The sequence below is a fragment of the Mauremys mutica genome, chromosome 4 (genome assembly GCF_020497125.1).
Source record: "Mauremys mutica isolate MM-2020 ecotype Southern chromosome 4, ASM2049712v1, whole genome shotgun sequence".
In the NCBI taxonomy this organism is placed as follows: domain Eukaryota; kingdom Metazoa; phylum Chordata; order Testudines; family Geoemydidae; genus Mauremys; species Mauremys mutica.
The window spans coordinates 160,942,756-160,962,214 of record NC_059075.1 but is presented as its reverse complement, the minus strand read 5'-3'; the positions used below and the strand labels follow the sequence as shown (position 1 = coordinate 160,962,214).

The following is a 19,459-nucleotide window of genomic DNA, read 5'->3' as shown; positions in this document are numbered from 1 at the left end:
TTAGCTTCAGATTAATGATCATTCTTGTTTCTTCTGGCAGGGAGCTTCCAGTTCTTGTTCTAGCTCCAGTGAATGGCCCACGTTCCGAGATTAATTAAACAAAAGCTCCATGGCACTGAGATATAGGGGTAAGTATGTGTGTGTGTGAGCTCTCTCTCCACAGCTTTCTCCACACTAATACATTGGAAACGAAGACTTGCCTTCAGCCACATTGGCACCAGTTTAACTAAATATGTGTTTTTAAACTGATTTCATTAAATTGGAGCAAGTGTGGGTGTAAACACTTTTTTAAATGGCTTATGGTAGTAGAATGGCTTATTGTAGTTATTGGGCTAGTCTACACTCAACTATTCTTAATGTTCAAAGAGTTGTTATGGTTTGCTGTCAAACTGGGAGGGTGTATCTAGTGGAGTCATGTAGTGGCCAGCCTTGGGTCTGGTACTATTCAATATTTTCATTAATGACTTGGATAATGGAATGGAGAGTATGCTCTTAAAATTTGCAGATGGGAGGGATAGCTCAGTGGTTTGAGCATTGGTCTGCTAAACCCAGGGATGTAATTTCAATCCTTGAGGGGGCCACTTAGGGATCTGGGGCAAAATCAGTACTTGGTCCTGCTTGTGACGGCAGAGGGCTGGACTCAATGATCTTTCAGGGTCCCTTCCAGTTCTAGGAGATAGGACTAAATTATTACTGAGAGCAGATTTAAAATTCAAAATCTAAGCCGGGGTAGACAACCTATGGCACATGTGCCAAAGGCGGCACACAGGCTGATTTTCAGTGGTGGTCACACTGCCTGGATCCTGGCCACTGGTCCCGGGGGCTCTGCATTTTAATTTAATTTTAAATGAAGCTTCTTAAAATATTTAAAAAACCTTATTTGCTTTACATACAACAATAGTTTAGTTATATATTGTAGACTTATAGAAAGAGACCTTCTAAAACCATTAAAATGTATTACCGGCACGCAAAACCTTAAATTAGAGTGATTAAATGAAGACTTGGCACACCACTTATGAAAGGTTGCCAACCCCTGGTCTAAGCAGTGCTACTGCCGAAAAGGATCTGGGGGTTATAGTGGATCACAAATACAATATGAGTCAATGTGATGCAGTTCCAAAAATAGTTAATATTCTGGGGTGTATTAACAAGGGTATTGTTACAGCTGGAGTACTGTGCCCAGTTTGGGGAGCCACACTTTAGAAAAATGTGGACAAATTAGAGAGAGTCCAGAGGAGAGCTACAAAAATGATCCAAGGTTTAGAAATCCTGACGTACGAGGAAAGTTAAAATAACTGGGCATACTTAGTCTTGAGAAAAGAAGACTGAGGGAGGACCTCATGACGGTTTTCAAATATGTGAAGGGCTATTATAAAGAGGACTGTGACTGATTGTTTTATATGAAGGTAGGACAAGAAGTAATGGGCTTAATCTGTAGCAAGGGAGATTTAGGCTAGGTTTTAGGAAAAACTATCTAACTCTAAGAGTAGTTAAGCTCTAGAATAGGTTTCCAAGGAAGTTTGTGGGATCCCGATCACTGGAGGTTTTTAAGAACAGGCTGGACAAGCACCTGGGAGGAATAGTCTACTTGACCCAGTCCTGCCTCAGCAGGACTTGATAGACTTGATGGTTCCTCAAGGTCCATTCCAGCCCTGCATTGCTGTGATTCTTTGATTTTAGGACCTTGGAAAAAGCCACCTGGGAACTGTACAGAAGATCAAACAGCAACAACCAAATATAGCACTTTAGAATTTTATTTTTAACTGTAAATGCAAAAATAGACAGATTACTCCATGGCTTCCTTTTTGTAACTGGAAAATAAAACACGCAGATATAGTATATATAGGAAAAGCTAGAAAAGCTTTCATAATATTGTAGGAATTGCAACACGACAAACCTAGAGTGTGCATTTCAAGCAATTTGAAAAATCTGTTTTAAAATATTAGAAAGAAAAAAAGCTACCATGTGGGATTTGCTGCTGTGGGAACATGGGTCACAGTTTCACCTTATAGCCAGAATATCTGACACTGGACACCACTTAAATGAGAGTGCAACATCTACTCACTCCATGCCATGTCTCTTGTTCTTTGCCCCTTTGGGATAGGCAGTTAGCACACCACAAGATGATAGTAGGGTATAGTCCTACGCAGAAAGCTCAGGGCCTGCACCTAGGGCCAGTACCAGTACAAACAGTGCAAAGTGCAATTCTTTGGCCCCACTTGGGTACCATGTGGGCCCTGTTTGTATATTATTTTGTCTGGATATTATTTAGGTTATACTAATATTAAAATTTGTTTTTACACCTTGATGTAGCACAAGTGGGTAAATGATCTATTCTTGGGGCTAACATCACAACTGGAGCATTTCACTGGGAGCTAGATGACACTTTCTTCCACTGAAACTCGGCTGCCAAAGACAAATTTTCTAGATGTATCTAAGGTAGTTAGATGAGGTCAGAAATTCCAGTTTTGAGTGCTTTACTTGTTATTTGCAGAACAAATTGTCATGAAAAAACCCTTTGTTTCTCTATTGATTTCCATTTGGAAGCTGCAAACTCTGAGTTTTCTCACATGCTGTTTAAATACTCTGTAGGAAATATATTTCATTGTTGTAGGTGTACCAGCGTATATATCCCATTTAAACAGGCTCTCAGTATATTGGCTATTTCATATTGAAGACTTCCTCCAGGCTTTCCAGTGCCTGCTCTTTGGTTATTTTCCCCCAGTCTCTTGGGAGATCAGCTGGTTCAATATCATACTCTTTAGCAAACTGTTCATTGAACTCCTTAAACACAAACTTCCAGTAATTGGAAGCAGTGAGGCTGGGATCTGGTTGAATGCGCCAGTCTGGGTAATAGCAGCGATAATCTTTGTAAGCATGAGGTTTCCATTGTGTGTCTGAATTTCTAAATTTCTCATTAGAAATCACATCTTCAGAACATGAGGAATGTTCAAGCCTTTGTGTGTTATTACTTCCGTCTTGCCATAATCCTTTAGGCCGATGTACAGTTGCAAAGTGCTCTTTATGGTCAGTACCTCCTGCTTCACAGGGGACTTTGCAGAATGGACACTGCTTCCCACAGCCAAACACTCGCTTATAGATTTCATCCTGGGGCTTCAACAGCAGCTGTGAGAGTTTAGTCTCCATTTCCAAACCTTTAAATTGAACTAAGATTTCCTCTTCCAGATTAGGAAGAAAAGACTGAATAAAACCAGAGAACTCATCAGTATTTTCTGTGTTTTTAAACCGTATCCCAATTAAATTTTCCTTAGATATGATCAGGTCCGTCTGCAGCAATTGACAAAAGTTGTCTAAAAAGGCAGAAACTGTGTCAATCTTTCTGATTCTGGAATTTTCTAGAGCGTCCGTGACTTTTTTTATTATCGTGGACAGAATTTCTCTTTCCAAATCTTTTAAACTCTCAGTCTGTCTATAGTGATCTAGCAAGTGTCTCCATACCCATGTTTTGACAAACACTTCATAGCTTTTAATATATTTCACATAGTTACTGAAATTCATCTCCTCCAGCAGCTTCTTCTGCATTGTGAACTGGAAGGAGCTCCGGCTGCTGTATTCAGTGGACTGTCCCTGCCCGAGAAAGTCTTCCACTATCTTTATCCCTAGTCTCTTGTTGACATAGTCTAGCAGGGCAGGTCTCAGACACTGATCACAGAAATCCTTGGCCCTTCTTTGGCAGGCATCCTCCTTGGGCAAGTAAAGGTCTCTAAATCTGGAGAGATAGTGAGGTTTCTGTTTCTGCAGAAGTTTCTGAGGATCATTTTCATTGATAAAATCTTCGTGCATTTTCTGAAATGCATGAGCCACTTCCCCCAAAATGTGAAGCTTCAGGTCAACTTCAAAGAGACCACTAGTGTGAAGTTTTGAAACATCCTCCTGTTGGAGCCTATCATTGATCATATACAATAATTCTCTGCAATAGGTTTCATCATAGCCAACTTTGGAATTTACAATTTTTTCACTATAACTTCTGCACTGGTCCATTAAGGATTTGACAAGTTCCTCTGCTTTACAGAAGAGTTCCTGTGTCAAACCTTTTCTTCTCGTTTTCAAACCACGTGTGTCTATATACTCCTTTTTCATCCTAAAAGAATTCATTTTATAATTCAACAAGTTTCCTGCTTCTTGTAGCTTCTTATTCACTGCACTTCCACGATTCCCCAGGTCCCTTCTCAGCTGGAGCTCCACATCCTGATAAATGTCACATTTCGGTAAAGAGAAAGGGTTTAACTCTCTTAATGATTTTTTCCACATTTTTTCAAATTCTGCTTGCAGTTCTTTATTGTCTAATACACATTCCCTCTTCCTATGATCTTCCAAAATCCTGTCAACTTTCCCTTCAATTAGTTTCATATATTCAGTCAGGATATTGTCTATCTTGTGTTGGCCTTCTTTAATGTGAATGGTTTCCTCGCACTTGTACGTGGAATAACGTTCAAGTTCTTCCTTGAGGCTCTTTGCACTCCTGGTGAAATCTTCTGCATATTTTTCTATCAAGTGAAGATTTGCTGCTCGACTTTCAAAATACTGTTGTAAATTATTCAAAATCTGCTGTTCTCCGTACCATAATTTCTGCTGCATCTCATCTTTTAAGTTACCAAGGTGCAGTTCATCAGGGGTATGATTATGAATTAGAGTTTCTTTTTCTAATACCCAGAGATGCATTTCTTTGCGGAAACCCCACTCCCACTCTGCATACTTGGCAGACAGCCGGTTATAGGCCTCAGCTATGAGGCTGTTTCTGAAGCTGAAGATGAAGTTCTCGTGTTTTACAGCATTCCACAGACTCTTCACCCATTCGATAAATTGAGGAATGTCTTTGGGAGCTCTGTTGTCTGAACATTTCATTAATTCATACAGGTATTTCTTTAATTCGCACACACTTTCACTGTATCCTATATTCACTGGAGCCATGGGAGGGACTCCATGCCATAGGCCAGGGATGTACCAGTTGTGTTTTTCTGGCTCATACTCCATAATATCAGAAAATGTCATTTCCCTGCTTAGTTTTTCCATCTTTGCTGCTGCTTTGGTCATTTCATTCAGCTGCTCCAGGAGGTGTTTCCTGTCCCTCATATTTTGTTTATAAGCAGACACATCACTGACATTTTGATGCACAAATTGGCAGTTACGCTTTTGTCCTATTTCCTCCATTCTGAGAAAGGCATGGACCACAATTTGTAGAACATCCTTCATTTCAGTGGCATTCTCCATGGCCATGTTAACAATGGTTATATCACTCAATCCAATCACCAGGGTGGCCAGCTCATTGTCATGTTCATAGCTATCCTCTTGTTTGGCCAGTTCAGGGGCTTTCAAACCTTCTGCGTCTATCACCAGGATGAAATCACAGCCCAGTTCCTGCTGAAAGTTCTCTGCAACTTTAATGAGTGTCATGAAGGCTCCTCGTGTACATCGGCCACTGCTCACTGCAAACTGCAGGCCGAACATGGTGTTGAGGAGGGTGGATTTCCCAGTGCTCTGCACTCCTAGCGCTGATAGAACCACCATTCTGGACCTTCCTCCCAGCTTGGCATGGAGCTGAGTCAGAACATCTATTACCCACTGCAGAGGGATGTTGGATGCATCTCCATCGATCAGCTCCATGGGAAACCCTTCCAGCATCAGGTCAGCTGCTATGCCTGGGAGATGGAGGAACTGCCTTTGCTTTTTTGCCTTTATTCCTTCTGTCACCATTGAGCACTCTGCTTCATAAAACTGCCCTAACTCGCGAATGAAATGTTCAACACCTAAGGTAATGGCATCTTCTTTGAGGTTATCCCCTAATGGTTCACAGTTTGATTTATATTCAGTCCATAGTTTAGAAAGATTCTTCCTAGATATAGAATCCAGGTCAAATTTCATCCAGTTCAGGAAGTAATGTCTCTCCACTGGAAGTATTTGTCCTATCCCATGAAGAAACTTACTCAAATTATGAGTCAGGTTGAATTGATTCTGCTGTGTTCTTAATGACAATAATTCCTCTCTCAGCTGAGATTTATATTTTTCTGTGGGGATGTTCGATTGCCGTTTCATACGGCACAGTTCTTTTTCCACCTTAGCCAGGTTTTTCCAGAGATCTCCTTGGAGCTTCAGCATTTCCTTCCTGTACGTTGGCAAATCTTTTACTTCCTTAGTTATTTCTTTAGAACACTTCCTTGCACTCTGACATTCCTCACAGTCCTCATCTATCTGGATTTTTAATTCTTGGGCTGTCACAACCATGTCTTCAATACTCACTGTCTTGGGAGAAGAGTTCATTATGCTCCCTATAGTGGATTGCAGTGTTTTAAGAAAAGCTGTCTTATTGCTGGTGCTGTCTTTCACCAGTAGTTGTGATCTATTCAGTTTTAGTACTGGGGCTAATTTATTAAGGAATTCCAGGGTTTCGCTGTGTTTCCCAGCTTGGGCCTTGAGGATGAAGTAGTATTTAGTTGTTGATTCTTTCAGAGAAGATAATAGTTTATATTCTCTTTCACTGACTCTGTCAGTAACTATGAACACTGCTGTTGAGACCTCTGTTAAAAAGCAAAACTGTAGACTGTGAGACTCAATGTCTCCACGCAGATTTGTAACTGCAATGGCTTCTGGGAAGATATCTGAATTTTCTCTTCCTCTAGGAAAATACCAAGAAATCTCTACCAGTCCACTGGCAATTTTCCGATGGATGTTCCCAGACTCCATGTCCCGATGGACAAAGAAATCCTGGTGCTGCTGGGAGGAACTGAGTAGCTCATTGAGAAGTTTGGACTTGGAGAAGCTGCAGCTCCCCAGCCGCACAAAGGAAATGGTTGGCATTTTGATGAGCACCAGGCTCTCCTCCCTGAACCCTCTGCTCTCTACCAGGGAGTGCGGCCTCCACTTCTTCACAATGTCCCTCATGGCCCACAGCAGTAGGGTGCATTTGGGGGTGTTGAGGGCAGGTAGCAGCAGAGGGAGGGCAAACTGGCACATGGACATTTTTGACAGGATTTGCTGTTGTAGGAAACTGTCTGAACAACCCAGAATGGCACAGAGAACATCAAGGGGGTGCAGAGAATCACTAGTGTCAGTGTTCAGAACAGTGAAAATATCATCAATATCCATATCTTCTTCATCCTCATTGGTTCCTTGATCATCAGATGCTATCTGCACTAGACTTGTGTTTCTGGCTGTTCCATTCAAAGCCATGACCTTCCTCAGGAAATGCCAAGGTAAGTCTTCTAAATTCTGAGGACTCCAGTTCTTTAGACTTTCCAGTTTGATTTCCAGGACATCTCTAAGTCTGAGCTTCTTGCTTTTGTGTTGCTCCAGGTTTAACTTGGAGAGGATGTTCTGAAATGCTCTTCTCTCTACTGAAATATGTTAAAACATGAAAATTAATTTCAAAATTGAATAATTTGTTATACATACATATTTTTGACATTGGTCTGGCTACTTGAGGATTATACCATTAGCTTGTGAATGTCAGCTATGTTTAATGTTGCTTAACTGTTGCCACTAGCCCCCATATTTAAAGTGACCTACAGTTATTAGGGTGTACATATGATGTTCTCCTTATCCCCAGTATATCTGAAGAATTGTTCATGGAAGATTTTTTAAAATATATGCAACTATGTAATTTTTATATCTCTGGTAACCTTGCATTTAATCATTCATTGGTTTTACGTTACCTTTTCACAAAGTTGCATAGGAAAACTTCCATACCAAGAGAGGTTGAAAAGATGAAGCTTGTGTGCTTTAGAGAGGAGGTAACTAAAAGGAGACATGATACAAGGTCATTCAGTGCAGGGATTGCCTCTTTTATATGCTTGTACAGTGTTCAGCACAATGGGGCTCCAATCGCTATAGTGACCTTTGGGCACTTCAGTAATTTAATTTTTAATAATAATGGGATGGAAAATAGTTCCGGTGGTAGAGAAGGTAGATCAGGCACTTTTATTCATCCTATCTCGTAATACAAGAAAAAGGGGGATGTTTAAATAAACTGAAAGTCAGCAAATTTAAAGTTTATAAAACAAAACACTTTATTACACAATGTATAATCAACCTGAAGACCTCGTTATGGAATGATGAATCATTCCATAGTTAAGGTTGTAATTAAATATCAAATATAGGCCAGATTCAGTGCCTCCTCCACACACACACACACCCCTTTCTAAAATCCAGCAAAAAAGTCATATTTGGCCTCCAAATTCATAAGTTTAGGTCTGGGCATAAAGTAGTATAGTCTGTTAACTCTGAAGTGACTTGAGTGAGGTGTCCTGATCACTGGAATGGCCAAAAACACAACAGTTTCAGAAAGAAGGCGAGAAACAAACCCTACTTTCCTGGTCTCCACTACCTGAGATCTAGTGCTTAGGACTAAACTTTGGTTGATCAAAGTCAAATTTAAAAATGTAGCTATGGTATGTTAATACCTACTAGCTAAGTATATAATATCAAAGGGCTTCTGAAGACCTAACCTTGTATTTAAAAACAAGTAAGTTCCTACCCTTTTCCTTGCAAAGACAAAAAGAAAAAGAATTCCTGTCATGGGGGTGAATTGTCAACAAAACAAAAAATGAATTTATTCCACCAAAAGGTTCACAGACTTCCTAACACTCACGCAGGTGTAAGTACCTGAGAACACTACTAAAGATACTGAGGGTTAATAGCTCCTACAGATCTCAGGAGGGTTTGGGGGAAATATTTCTCCCTGGAAGCCCAGCCCTCCCCCAGTCCCTGATCCCTGAAGGCCTCCTGATGTCTGGCATTGGAAAAGATTCAGAGAAGGGCAACTAAAATGATTAGGGGTTCGGCATGGGTCCCATATGAGGAGGTTAGGACTTTTCAGCTTGGAAACAAGGAGACTAAGTGGGGATATGATCGAGGTATATAAAATCATGAGTGGTGTGGAGGAAGTGAATAAGGAAAAGTTATTTACTTGTTCCCATAATATAAGAACTAGGGGCCACCAAATGAAATTAATGGGCAGGAAACAAATAAAACAAAAGGAAGTTCTTCACACAGCGCACAGTCATCCTGTGGAACTCCTTGCCTGAAGAGGTGAAGGCTAGGACTATAACACCATTTAAAAGAGAACTGGATAAATGCATGGAGGTTAAGTCCATTAAAGGCTATTAGCCAGGCTTTGTAAGGAATGGTGTCCCTAGCCTCTGTTTGTCAGAGGGTGGAGATGGATGGCAGGAGAGAGATCACTTGATCATTACCTGTTAGGTTTACTCCCTCTGGGGCACCTGGCATTGGCCACTGTCGGCAGACAGATACTGGGCTGGATGGGCCTTTGGTCTGACCCAGTAAGGCCATTCTTATGTTCTTATGTCCTATGACAATTCTGTGTGGCTCACAGCTCCTGGCAGGCCCCTCGTGTTCCCATCATTCTTCTCCTATGTCACCCTTTCCTCCCAAGACTCAAAAACTAAAGCAAAAATATTTTAAGGTATATCAGAAATAGGCCACCTTCCAAACAACCAGTAGGGCCACTGGACTATAGAGATGCTGAAGGAGCACTCCAGAAAGATAAGGCCGTTGCAGAGAAACTAAATAAATTCTTTGCATCAATCTTCTTTGCGGAGGATGTGAGGGAGATTCTCACACCTGAGCCATTCTTTTCAGGTAACATATCCAAGGAACTGTCCCATAATGAGGTGTCATTAGAGGAGGTTTAGAAACATATTGATAAACAAACAGTAATAAATCACCAGGACCAGATGGTATTCACCCAAGAGTTCTAATCTCAAGGGCTATGTCTACACTAGAGACCTTACAGCAGCACAACTGCACTGATGTAGCTGTGCTGATGTAAGATCTCTAGTGTAGCTGTTCTAAGCTGATGAGAGATAGCTCTCCCATCGACATAATTAATCCACCTCCAATGAGTGACAGTAGCTAGTTGGTGGGAGAAGCTGTCCCCATCTGCGCTTATGTTGGTGTAACTTATGTTGTTTGGGGGTGTGTGTGATTTATTCACAACCTGAGCAATATAAGTTATACTTACTTAAGAGGTAGTGTAGACATAGCCAAATATGAAATTTCAGAACTACCAAGAGTGGTATGTAATCTATAACTTAAATCAGCTTCTGTACCAGATGACTGGAGGATAGTTAATGTGACATCAATTTAAAAAAAAAAAAGACTTCAGAGGTGATCCCGAAAATTACAGGCTGGTAAACCTAACTTCAGTACCAGGTAAACTGGTTGAAACTGTAGGAAATAAAAGAATTATCAGACACCTAGATGAACATGATTTGTTGGGGAAGAGTCATCATGGTTTCTGTAAAGGGAAACCATGCCTCACCAATCTACTAGAATTCTTTGAGGGGGTCAACAAGTATGTGGACAAAGGGGAGCCACTGGATATAGTGTATTTAGATATTCAGAAAGCCTTTGACAAGGTCTTTTACCAAAGGCTCTTAAAGAAAGTAAGCTGTCAAGAGATAAGAAGGCAGGTCCTCTCATGGATCAATAGCAGGTTAAAAGATAGGAAACAGGGTAGGAATGAATGGTGAATTTTCCAAATGGAGAGAGGTAAATAGTGCTGTCCCCTGGGATCTGTATTGGGACCAGTGCTGTTCAACATATTTATAAATGAGTTGGAAAAAGGGATAAACACTGAGGTGGCAAAATTTTCAGATAAAACAATATTACTCAAGATAATTAAGTTCAAAGATGACTGTGGCAGTTACAAAGGGATCCCACAGAACTGGGTGACTGAACAACAAAAAGGTAGATGAAATTCAAAGTTGATAAATGCAAAGTAATGCACAATGGAAAACATAATCCCAACTATACATACAAAATGATGGAGTCTAAATTACCTATTACCACTCAAGAAAGAGACCTTAGAATCATAGAATCACAGGACTGGAAGGGACCTCAAGAGGCCATCAAGTCCAGTCTCCTGCACTCATGGCAGGACCAACACCATGTAGATCATCCCTGACAGGGGTTTGTCTAACCTGCTCTTAAAAAGTTCCAATGATGGAGATTCCACAACCTCCCTAGGCAAATTATTTCAGTGCTTAACAACCCTGACAGTTAGGAAGTTTTTCCTAATGTCCAACCTAAACTGCTCTTGCTGCAATTTAAGCCCATTGCTTCTTGTCTTATCATCAGAGGCTAAGAAGAACAATTTTTCTCCCTCCTTCTTGTAACAACCTTTTAGATACTTGAAAACTGTTATCATGGCGCCTCTCAGTCTTCTCTTCTCCAGACTAAACAAATCCAATTCTTTCAATCTTCCCCCATAGGTCATGTTTTCTAGGCCTTTAATCATTTTTGTTGCTCTTCTCTGGACTTTCTCCAATTTGTCCACATCTTTCCTGAAACGTGGCACCCAGAACTGGACACAATACTCCAGTTGAGGCATAATCACCGTGGAGTAGAGTGGAAGAATTACTACTTGTGTCTTGCTTACAACACTCCTACTAATACATCCCAGAATGATGTTTGCTTTTTTTGCAGCAGTGTTACATTGTTGACTCATATTTAGCTTATGGTCCACTATGACCTCCAGATCCCTTTCTGAAGTATTCCTTCATACGTGTCATTCCCCATTCTGTTTGTGTGTAACTGATTGTTCCTTCCTAAGTGGAGCACTTTGCATTTGTCCTTATTGAATATCATCCTATTTACCTTGGTCAATTTCTCCAGTTTGTCCAGATCATTTTGAATTTTCATCCTATCCTCCAAAGCACTTGCAACCCCTCCCAGCTTGGTATCATCCACAAAATTTATAAGTGCACTCTCTATGCCATTATCTAAAGCATTGATGAAGACATTGAAAAGAACCAGACCCAGAACCGATCCCTTTGGAACCCCACTCTTTATGCCCTTCCAGCCTGACTGTGAACCATTGATAAGTACTCTCTGGGAATGGTTATCCAACCAGTTATGCATCCACTTTATAGTAACTCCATTTAGGTTGTATTTCCCTAGTTTGTTAATGAGAATCTTAAGAAACTTGGGAATCTTAGAGTCATAGTGGATAGTTCTCTGAAAGCAGCCCCTCAAAGTGCAGCAGCAGTCAAAAAAAGCTAACAGAATGTTGGGAACCATTAGGAAAGGGATAGATAAAAAGAGAGAAAATATCGTAATGCCACTATATAAATCCATGGTATGCCTGCACCTCTGATTATTGCATGCAGTTCTGATTGCCTCACCTTAAAAAAAAATTAGAATTGGGAAAGGTGCAGAGAAGGGCAACAAAAATGATTAAGGGCATGTGTCAGCTTCTATATGAGGAGAGATTAAAAAGATTGGGACTTTTCAGTTTGGAAAAGAGACAACTAAGAGATGATATGATAGAGATCTATAACATCTTGAACAATGTGGAAATGAATAAGAAAGAGTTATTTACTCTTTCACATAACAGAAAAAACAGAGTTCACCCAATGAAATTAATAGGCAGCAGGTTTAAAAGAAACCAAAGGCAGTACTTCTTCACATAACACACAGTCAAGCTGTGGAATTTGCTGCCAAGGATGTTGTGAAGGCAAAAAATACAACATGGTTCAAAAAAGAATTAGATTAGTTCATTGAGAATAAGTCCATCAATGGCTTTTAGATGGTTAGGGATGTAACTCCACGCTCTGGGTGTCCCTAGCCTCTGACTGCCAGAAGCTGGGAATGGACAATAGGGGATGGATCACTCAAAAATTGCCCTGTTCTGTTCATTCCCTCTGGGGCACCTGGCACTGGCTGCAGTCAGAAGACAGGACACTGGGCTAGGTGGACCACTGGACTGTTCATATGTTCTTAAGCACATGGCACTGATGAGTTGCCTGGGGCTACCTTCTTCACCTGATTAACCTGCTGCGGTCTGTGGGAGCAGAATTGTCATCTGATGAGCCATATAAGATCCACTGGAAGGAAAAGGAAGGAGAAAGTGCTAGTTTTTCACCATTGCTTTCTCCTGCTCCCCGCCTGGACCTCTTCTTCTAGCAGCTCTTCCAGGTGAAAAACCAGAGGCTGTCTGGTTGGGTGAGACAGGAGGACATGGGAGGAAGCTGGTCTCTTATTGAGTAGAAAGGGTGTCTAGGGAGGGAGGTGCAGGAAGAGACAGTGAGAGAAACCATTAGCATTTCCCTGCCTTTTTAACATGATAGACATACTGTGGCTCGTCAGAAGAGAGTCCCACAGCTGTGAACTACTAGATGTTCCCAGGTATAGAAAGAAGGGAAACAATGCCTTCTTGTGCAGTGTTGAACTGCTGCTAAGTGGAAGTCATTCAAGACAACCTGTTACACTAGGTAACACTTCAATGTGCTGTCCCCAACACCATGCATATTTGTCCTGGCTGCTGCTCCATCACAGAATATCAGAGTTGGAAGGGAACTCAGGAGGTATCTAGTCCAACCCCCTGCTCAAAGCAGGACCAATCCCCAGACAGATTTTTATCCCAGTTCCTTAAATGGCCCCCTCAAAGATTGAACTCATAATCCTGGGTTTAGCAGGCCAATGCTCAAACCGGGTGGCCAGGCCAAATCTGCTGCTCTAGGCAGCTGCCTAGAAATCTGCCACTCCAGGCAACTGCATAGCCCGACTATAGTTAGAATGGCCTCTTCTATTAAAATATCCCCATCTAGCCTGCTCTGCTCCTTCTAGCACTCAGTGCCACTCAACCAAAAGCCACTCTTTGCCACCATTACTCCCTCCTAGTCCTTCTTTCCCATATAACTCCCTCAATCACTTAGAGCCCATAAGTACAGACAGAAGCAGCACTGAGCAAGAATGAGGTTGAGTGGTTATCATGGTGAGTTGATCCAGGGTTGGAAATCAAATGAAGAAATAAAGATGAGAAGTTAGGAGGCAAGAGGGTGCATGGGACACTGATGTGGGAGGTGGAATAATTCCAAATGAAGGTTGGAGACTGAGATGAGAGGAAGTGGAAAAGCCAGCTATCAAAATCAGAGAGAAAGGTGTTTATAGGTGAGTCCTGGAGGATTAGATAATAGCTATATGGCAGGAGATAGGATAATGTAGTCTGAGGCAGCACTGTTCAAGAGAATAACCAGTATTTCAACAGAATACACACAAAACTCTCCAGCATTTTTTTCACTGAGTCATATTTTTCAGTTTTGAGAACAGAAAGTATATCTTACTCCTCCCATGATCTGGTTCATTTTGTAGAGTGTTTGTGATCTTTATTTTCTTCTTTGGTAGAATTTCCTCTGAAGACTCTTCCCCACTAGCCATTTCATCCAAACTATGAATTCTGAAATAATTAAATCAGAGAAAAAGTGTTTGTTTATGAGAGCAAGATGATGGATTTGTGAAGCAGCCAAAGTTAGATTTAATTGATCTGGTTTCATTATAGGGAAAGAACAGGTTAAAAGTCTTTAGATAAGTCAGATGTATTCAGGTTGGCATGGACTGATAAAATTCACCCTAGGACATCTAAGAAGTAGCAGAAGCAATCTTGGAACTCTTAGCCATTATTTTGGGGAACTCATGGAGGACAGGTGAGGTCCCAGAGGACTGGAGAAGGGCAAACATAATATCTATCTTTAAAAAAGGGAACACCAAGGACTTGCATAATTATAGACCGGTCAGTCAAACTTTGATACCTGGAAAAATATTGGAACAAATTATTAAACAATCATTACTATTACTATAAAGTGGGTGCACAACTGGTTGAAAGACCATACTCAAAGAGTAGTTATCAGAGGTTTGTGGTCAAACTGGCAGGATGTACCTAATGGGGTCCCGCTGGGGCTAGTGCTGGATCTGATACTATTCAATAATTTTATTACTGATGTGGATAATAATGGAGTGGAAAGTATGCTAATAAAATTTACAGATGACATCAAGTTGGGAGGGGTTACACTTTGTAGGATGGGATTAGAGTTCAAAACAACCTTGACAAATTAGAGTACTGGTCTTTATTGAATTTCATCTTGTTGATTTCAGACAGTGCAAAGTACTACACTTATGAAAGAAAATTCAAACACACAGCTACAAAATGGGGAATAACTGGCTAGGCAGTAGTATTCCTGAAAAAGATATGAGGGTTATAAAGGATCACAAATTGAATATGAGTCAATAATGTGATACAGTTGCAAAAAAAGCTAAAATCATTCCAGGGTGTATTAACAGAATGCTTTAGTGAGACATGGGAGCTAATCGTCCCACTAGGCACTGGTGAGGCCTCAGCTGGAGTACTTTGTCCAATTCTGGGAGCCCCACTTTAGGACGATGTGGACAAATTGGAGAGAGTCCAGAGTAGAGCAACAAGTATGATCAAAGATTTAGAAAACCTGAGCTGTCAGGGAAGGTTAAAAGGAACTAGGTATGCTTAATCTTTAGGAAAGAAGATTGAAGGGGGACCTGATAAGTCTTCAAATATGTTAAGGGCTGTTATTAAGAGAATGGTGGTCAATTGAAGGTAGGAGAAGAAGCAATGGGCTTGATCTTCAACAAGGCAGATTTAGGAAAATCTTTCTAAATCTCAGGGTAGTTAAACTCTGGAACAGGCTTCCAAAGGAGGCTGTGGAATCCCAGTTACTGGAGGGTTTTAAGAACAGATTGGACAAACCCCTGTCAGGGATGGTCTAGGTTTACTTGGCCCTGCTTCAGCGTAGAGGAGCTGGACTTGATGAGCTCTCAAGTTCCCTTCCAGCCCTACGTTTCTATGATTTTATAATTATGGGAATGTCACACCATAAGAATTGCCACACTAGATCAGACCTGAGCTCCATCTAGCCCAGTGTCCTGAATCTGACGGGTGGCCGGCACCAGATGTTTCAGAGGAAAGTGTAAGAACCCAGCAGAAGCAGATGTGGGGTAATCAGGCCCCCACACTAGGTCTCATCCTGGTGTCTAATAGCTACAGATTGTCTTAAACACTAAAGACTAAGGCTTAATATCCCTTTCAAAATGTTATCACTAATTATAACTCTCATTATTGTTGATATCCATCTAAATGTCCAATTCTTGCTGAGTCCACAGTCTAATTGCATGTAGTGCAAAAAAAAAAACCTGTAAAAGAAAACTTAGTTTCATAACCTAAGCTCCAGCTGAAGTAAGTTTATTGTCTAATAAAAAATAATAATGGTGACCACCCTGAACTAACATCATACTTTCATTTTAAATCCCTGTTTTCAGGTTCTTATTATGTCTCAGAAGACATTTACCCTTTGACGGATGTTGCTGGTGGAGCAGTGCTCTCTGGCTTGTCGTCCACGTCCATCACTGATGATGTGTCACCAGCTAGTGCTGAACAGCTAGTGCTAGAACTGTCCATGTGTCTTTTCACTGGTTCTGAAAAGCAGGAGGGTAAAATTAGTAGTTCAGAGGTGTTATTTAGTGAGGTATAAAGAGATAAATCTTTGGGCCCAGCCAAGCTCTGTTTTATTGAGGTCCTGAAAGGATTAAAGGTGGCTCTATGCCAACTTTATGCCCACTCCCAAATCCTGCGGCTGGCCTAGCCTCCTTTACAAAAAGAGTGGGATCCACATCAGTTCCACAGCTCCATCAATCAATTATCCTTTGATTTAAAATGTCTGTGAACAGACAAAAAGTCACGGGAGATGCTGGATATTTCACAATACAAAATGCCCTTTATAATCATTGTACAAATGACTGGATTCTCCCTTGATATCCCTTACTTCTACCACTCTGCCTCTTTCTGCTCTATTAGTCTATTCCTGTATTACTTTCTTCTTTCTTGTATTACTCCTCCTTCCTATTTTATTGATCTGTATGAAATGAAAACTTAGAACTGCCAGACTGGATCAGAGCTGAGGTGCATCTGCCACTGTCCTGTCACTGTCAATGGCCATAACCAGGTGCTTCAGAGGAAGATGCAAAACCCAGAAGTGGCAGATGTGGGATAATCTACCCCCACATTAGGTCTTATTAGGTCTTAGGACCTAGGGGTTATGGTGGACGAAAAGCTGAATATGAGTAAACAGTGTGCCCTTGTTGCCAAGAAGGCTAATGGTATTTTGGGTTGTATAAGTAGGGGCATTTCCAGCAGATCGAGGGATGTGATCATTCCCCTCTACTCAGCACTGGTGAGGCCTCATTTGGAGTACTGTGTCCAGTTTTGGGCCCCACACTACAAGAAGGATGTGGATAAATTGGAGAGAGTCCAGCAGAGGGCAACAAAAATGATTAGGGGGCTGGAGCACATGACTTATGAGGACAGGCTGAGGGAACTGGGATTGTTTAGTCTGCAGAAGAGAAGAATGAGGGGGGATTTGATAGCTGCTTTCAACTACCTGAAAGGGGGTTCCAAAGAGGATGGATCTAGACTGTTCTCAGTGGTAGAAGATGACAGAACAAGGAGTAATGGTCTCAAGTTGCAGAGGGGGAGGTTTAGGTTGGATATTAGGAAAAACTTTTTCACTAGTAGGGTGGTGAAGAACTGGAATGGGTTACCTAGGGAGGTAGTGGAATCGCCTTCCTTAGAGTTTTTAAGGTCAGGCTTGACAAAGCCCTGGCTGGGATGATTTAGTTGGGTTTGGTCCTGCTTTGAGCATGGGGTTGGACTAGATGACCTCCTGAGGTCCCTTCCAACCCTGAGATTCTATGATTCTATGATTCTATGATTTGGTTTCTAATAGTTAGATATTGGTTTAAATCCTGAAGCATAAGGCATAGTATGCTCTCCTCACTAAATGTTTATAATGAATTATGATAAATCTAGATGTTCTTCATACCCATACACAAGGTATTAATTGAATATTACTAATTGCCACCTCAATAGTGTAATATTCATTTGATTAATTAATTTAATTATTTTACACCAATAACGACAAATGCTTTGGACCAAATTGAATTTTTTTCACCCATTATTGGTTGCTAGTGTCAAGTGAAGTTTCATTACACAGACTTTGTCCGATCTGCTCTGTCTGGAAATTTGTGTAGTGTTGTATATTTATAGAAATAAATGAAACATTTAAAAAGAAAACACAAAGATTTTATTAGTGACTGCAGAAGGGATCCTGCTTTCAGGAACTCAATGTTGTCAACCCAAAGCATTGAAAAATCATGAGTCAGATTCCCAGATATCACAATGGTCTTAGAAATCATGAGTTTCAAAATATCAAAATTATTATTTATAAATATGTTATTTATTATTTGCTATTTGCCATCTGGGTTTTGACTTTTCAGAGGAAAGCTGTTCACTTCAGTGTGTGTATGCGTGTGATCATGTCAGGTTCAAAATTCAACTTGAAGTGAACTTGAAAACCTGAAATTTATGTGGCACCCGGTCCTGTGAGGTTGGATCAAGGATCCAATCATTTGCTGGAGGCCTCTGGGCTGTGACAGAGCCCTGAAAAGAAGTGGCCTCTCTGCTGATTACTCTTACTTTTTCCTAACCCCTGGAGTGAGGAAGCGGCCATTCCGTCTTTCTCCCTCCCCCGTCCCTGTCTTTTCATTCACCATTCTGCCTCCCTCCCTATTCCACTCAGTTCACCCCCACTTCATGTTCTTCCTCTGTACTCCTCCACACATTCCTGTTCCCAGCTTGTTCCCTATATTCACCTTCCCCAGCATGTTCCCTCTCTTTGCCTTTACAGTATATTCTACTCCTCACATTTCCCCCTCTCTGCTATCTTCTGTTCCTCTGCTTCTCCTTGGTTTCCCGATCCCTCTAAGCATCCCTCATGCCCCCCATGCGCCCTTTCCTCCTCAGTCTCCCTCCTATAACACCTATCTTTCCTTGCACTGCTTCCTTCTCTCTCCTAGTCACAGTAACTGCCCATCTCCTGACTGTTTCCTGTCCAGCCCCATCACCATACTGTGACAGCCATCTTTCCCTGAAGACAATGGGAGATAGTGGCCATTTTTGCTGAAGCAGCCTGACTTTCACATGAAAAGACTTGGGAAAATGGCAGACATCTTAAGTGAGAGCAGTTTGGTTTCAGCCCTGTTGAAACAATGGAAGATGGTGGCCATTTGAAATCAGAAGAAATTGGCAGATTTGAAGCCAGGAATCTTGAGATCATGGGGAACTTTAAAAAAAACCAACTGTATATTGTGAGACTTGTTATAAAATCTTGAGACTTAACAATAGTATGATCTCTCTCTCTCTCTCTCTCTCTCTCTCACACACACACACACACACACACACACACACACACACACACACACACACACACACACACACACACACACACACACACACACACACACACACAAGGGTGGGAGGTGAGTAAGGAGTAGGAGCTGCCGGTAACTGTAGAGAGCGGGTGAGGCCATGCAGACCCCCTGCAAGGAGGCCCTCTCTTTAAACACTTTTTATTAACATGGACTCTATTGGTCTGATCCAAACCCCTTTGAACTCTTTCTATTGTCCTTTTTGATCAGGCTCTGTCTGACTGGCTGATCCTCCCACCCCCATTCCCTATAGGATTTTGCACTGACCCTGAATCTATGGTGTTTGGTGAGCAGGGTGGGAGGAGGGTACATTGGAATTGTGACATCAGAGCAGGGTGGTACCTGGACAGAG

At 41.3% G+C, this 19,459-nt stretch overlaps 1 protein-coding gene across 1 annotated transcript; it reads right to left on the bottom strand.

Moving 5' to 3' along the window:
• Window positions 1-2,661: 2,661 nt before the first annotated feature.
• On the bottom strand, window positions 2,662-16,189 carry LOC123369218 (up-regulator of cell proliferation-like). Its single transcript, XM_045014574.1, has 3 exons — window positions 16,134-16,189; window positions 14,103-14,215; window positions 2,662-7,352 (listed from the first exon to the last, which is right to left on the bottom strand). Exons 1-3 carry the CDS (start codon window positions 16,187-16,189, stop codon window positions 2,662-2,664), a joined length of 4,860 nt encoding a protein of 1,619 aa, XP_044870509.1.
• Between the last annotated feature and the right edge of the window lie 3,270 nt (window positions 16,190-19,459).

Excerpts from the sequence above, each read along its gene's own strand:
- LOC123369218 (XM_045014574.1), bottom strand. The coding sequence starts at position 16,189 with ATGGACGTGGACGACAAGCCAGAGAGCACTGCTCCACCAGCAACATCC. Across the intron at positions 14,216-16,133 it reads CCAGCAACATCCGTCAAAGG|AATTCATAGTTTGGATGAAA; the intron begins GTAAATGTCTTC and ends TAATTATTTCAG. Across the intron at positions 7,353-14,102 it reads TGAACCAGATCATGGGAGGA|TAGAGAGAAGAGCATTTCAG; the intron begins GTAAGATATACT and ends AACATATTTCAG.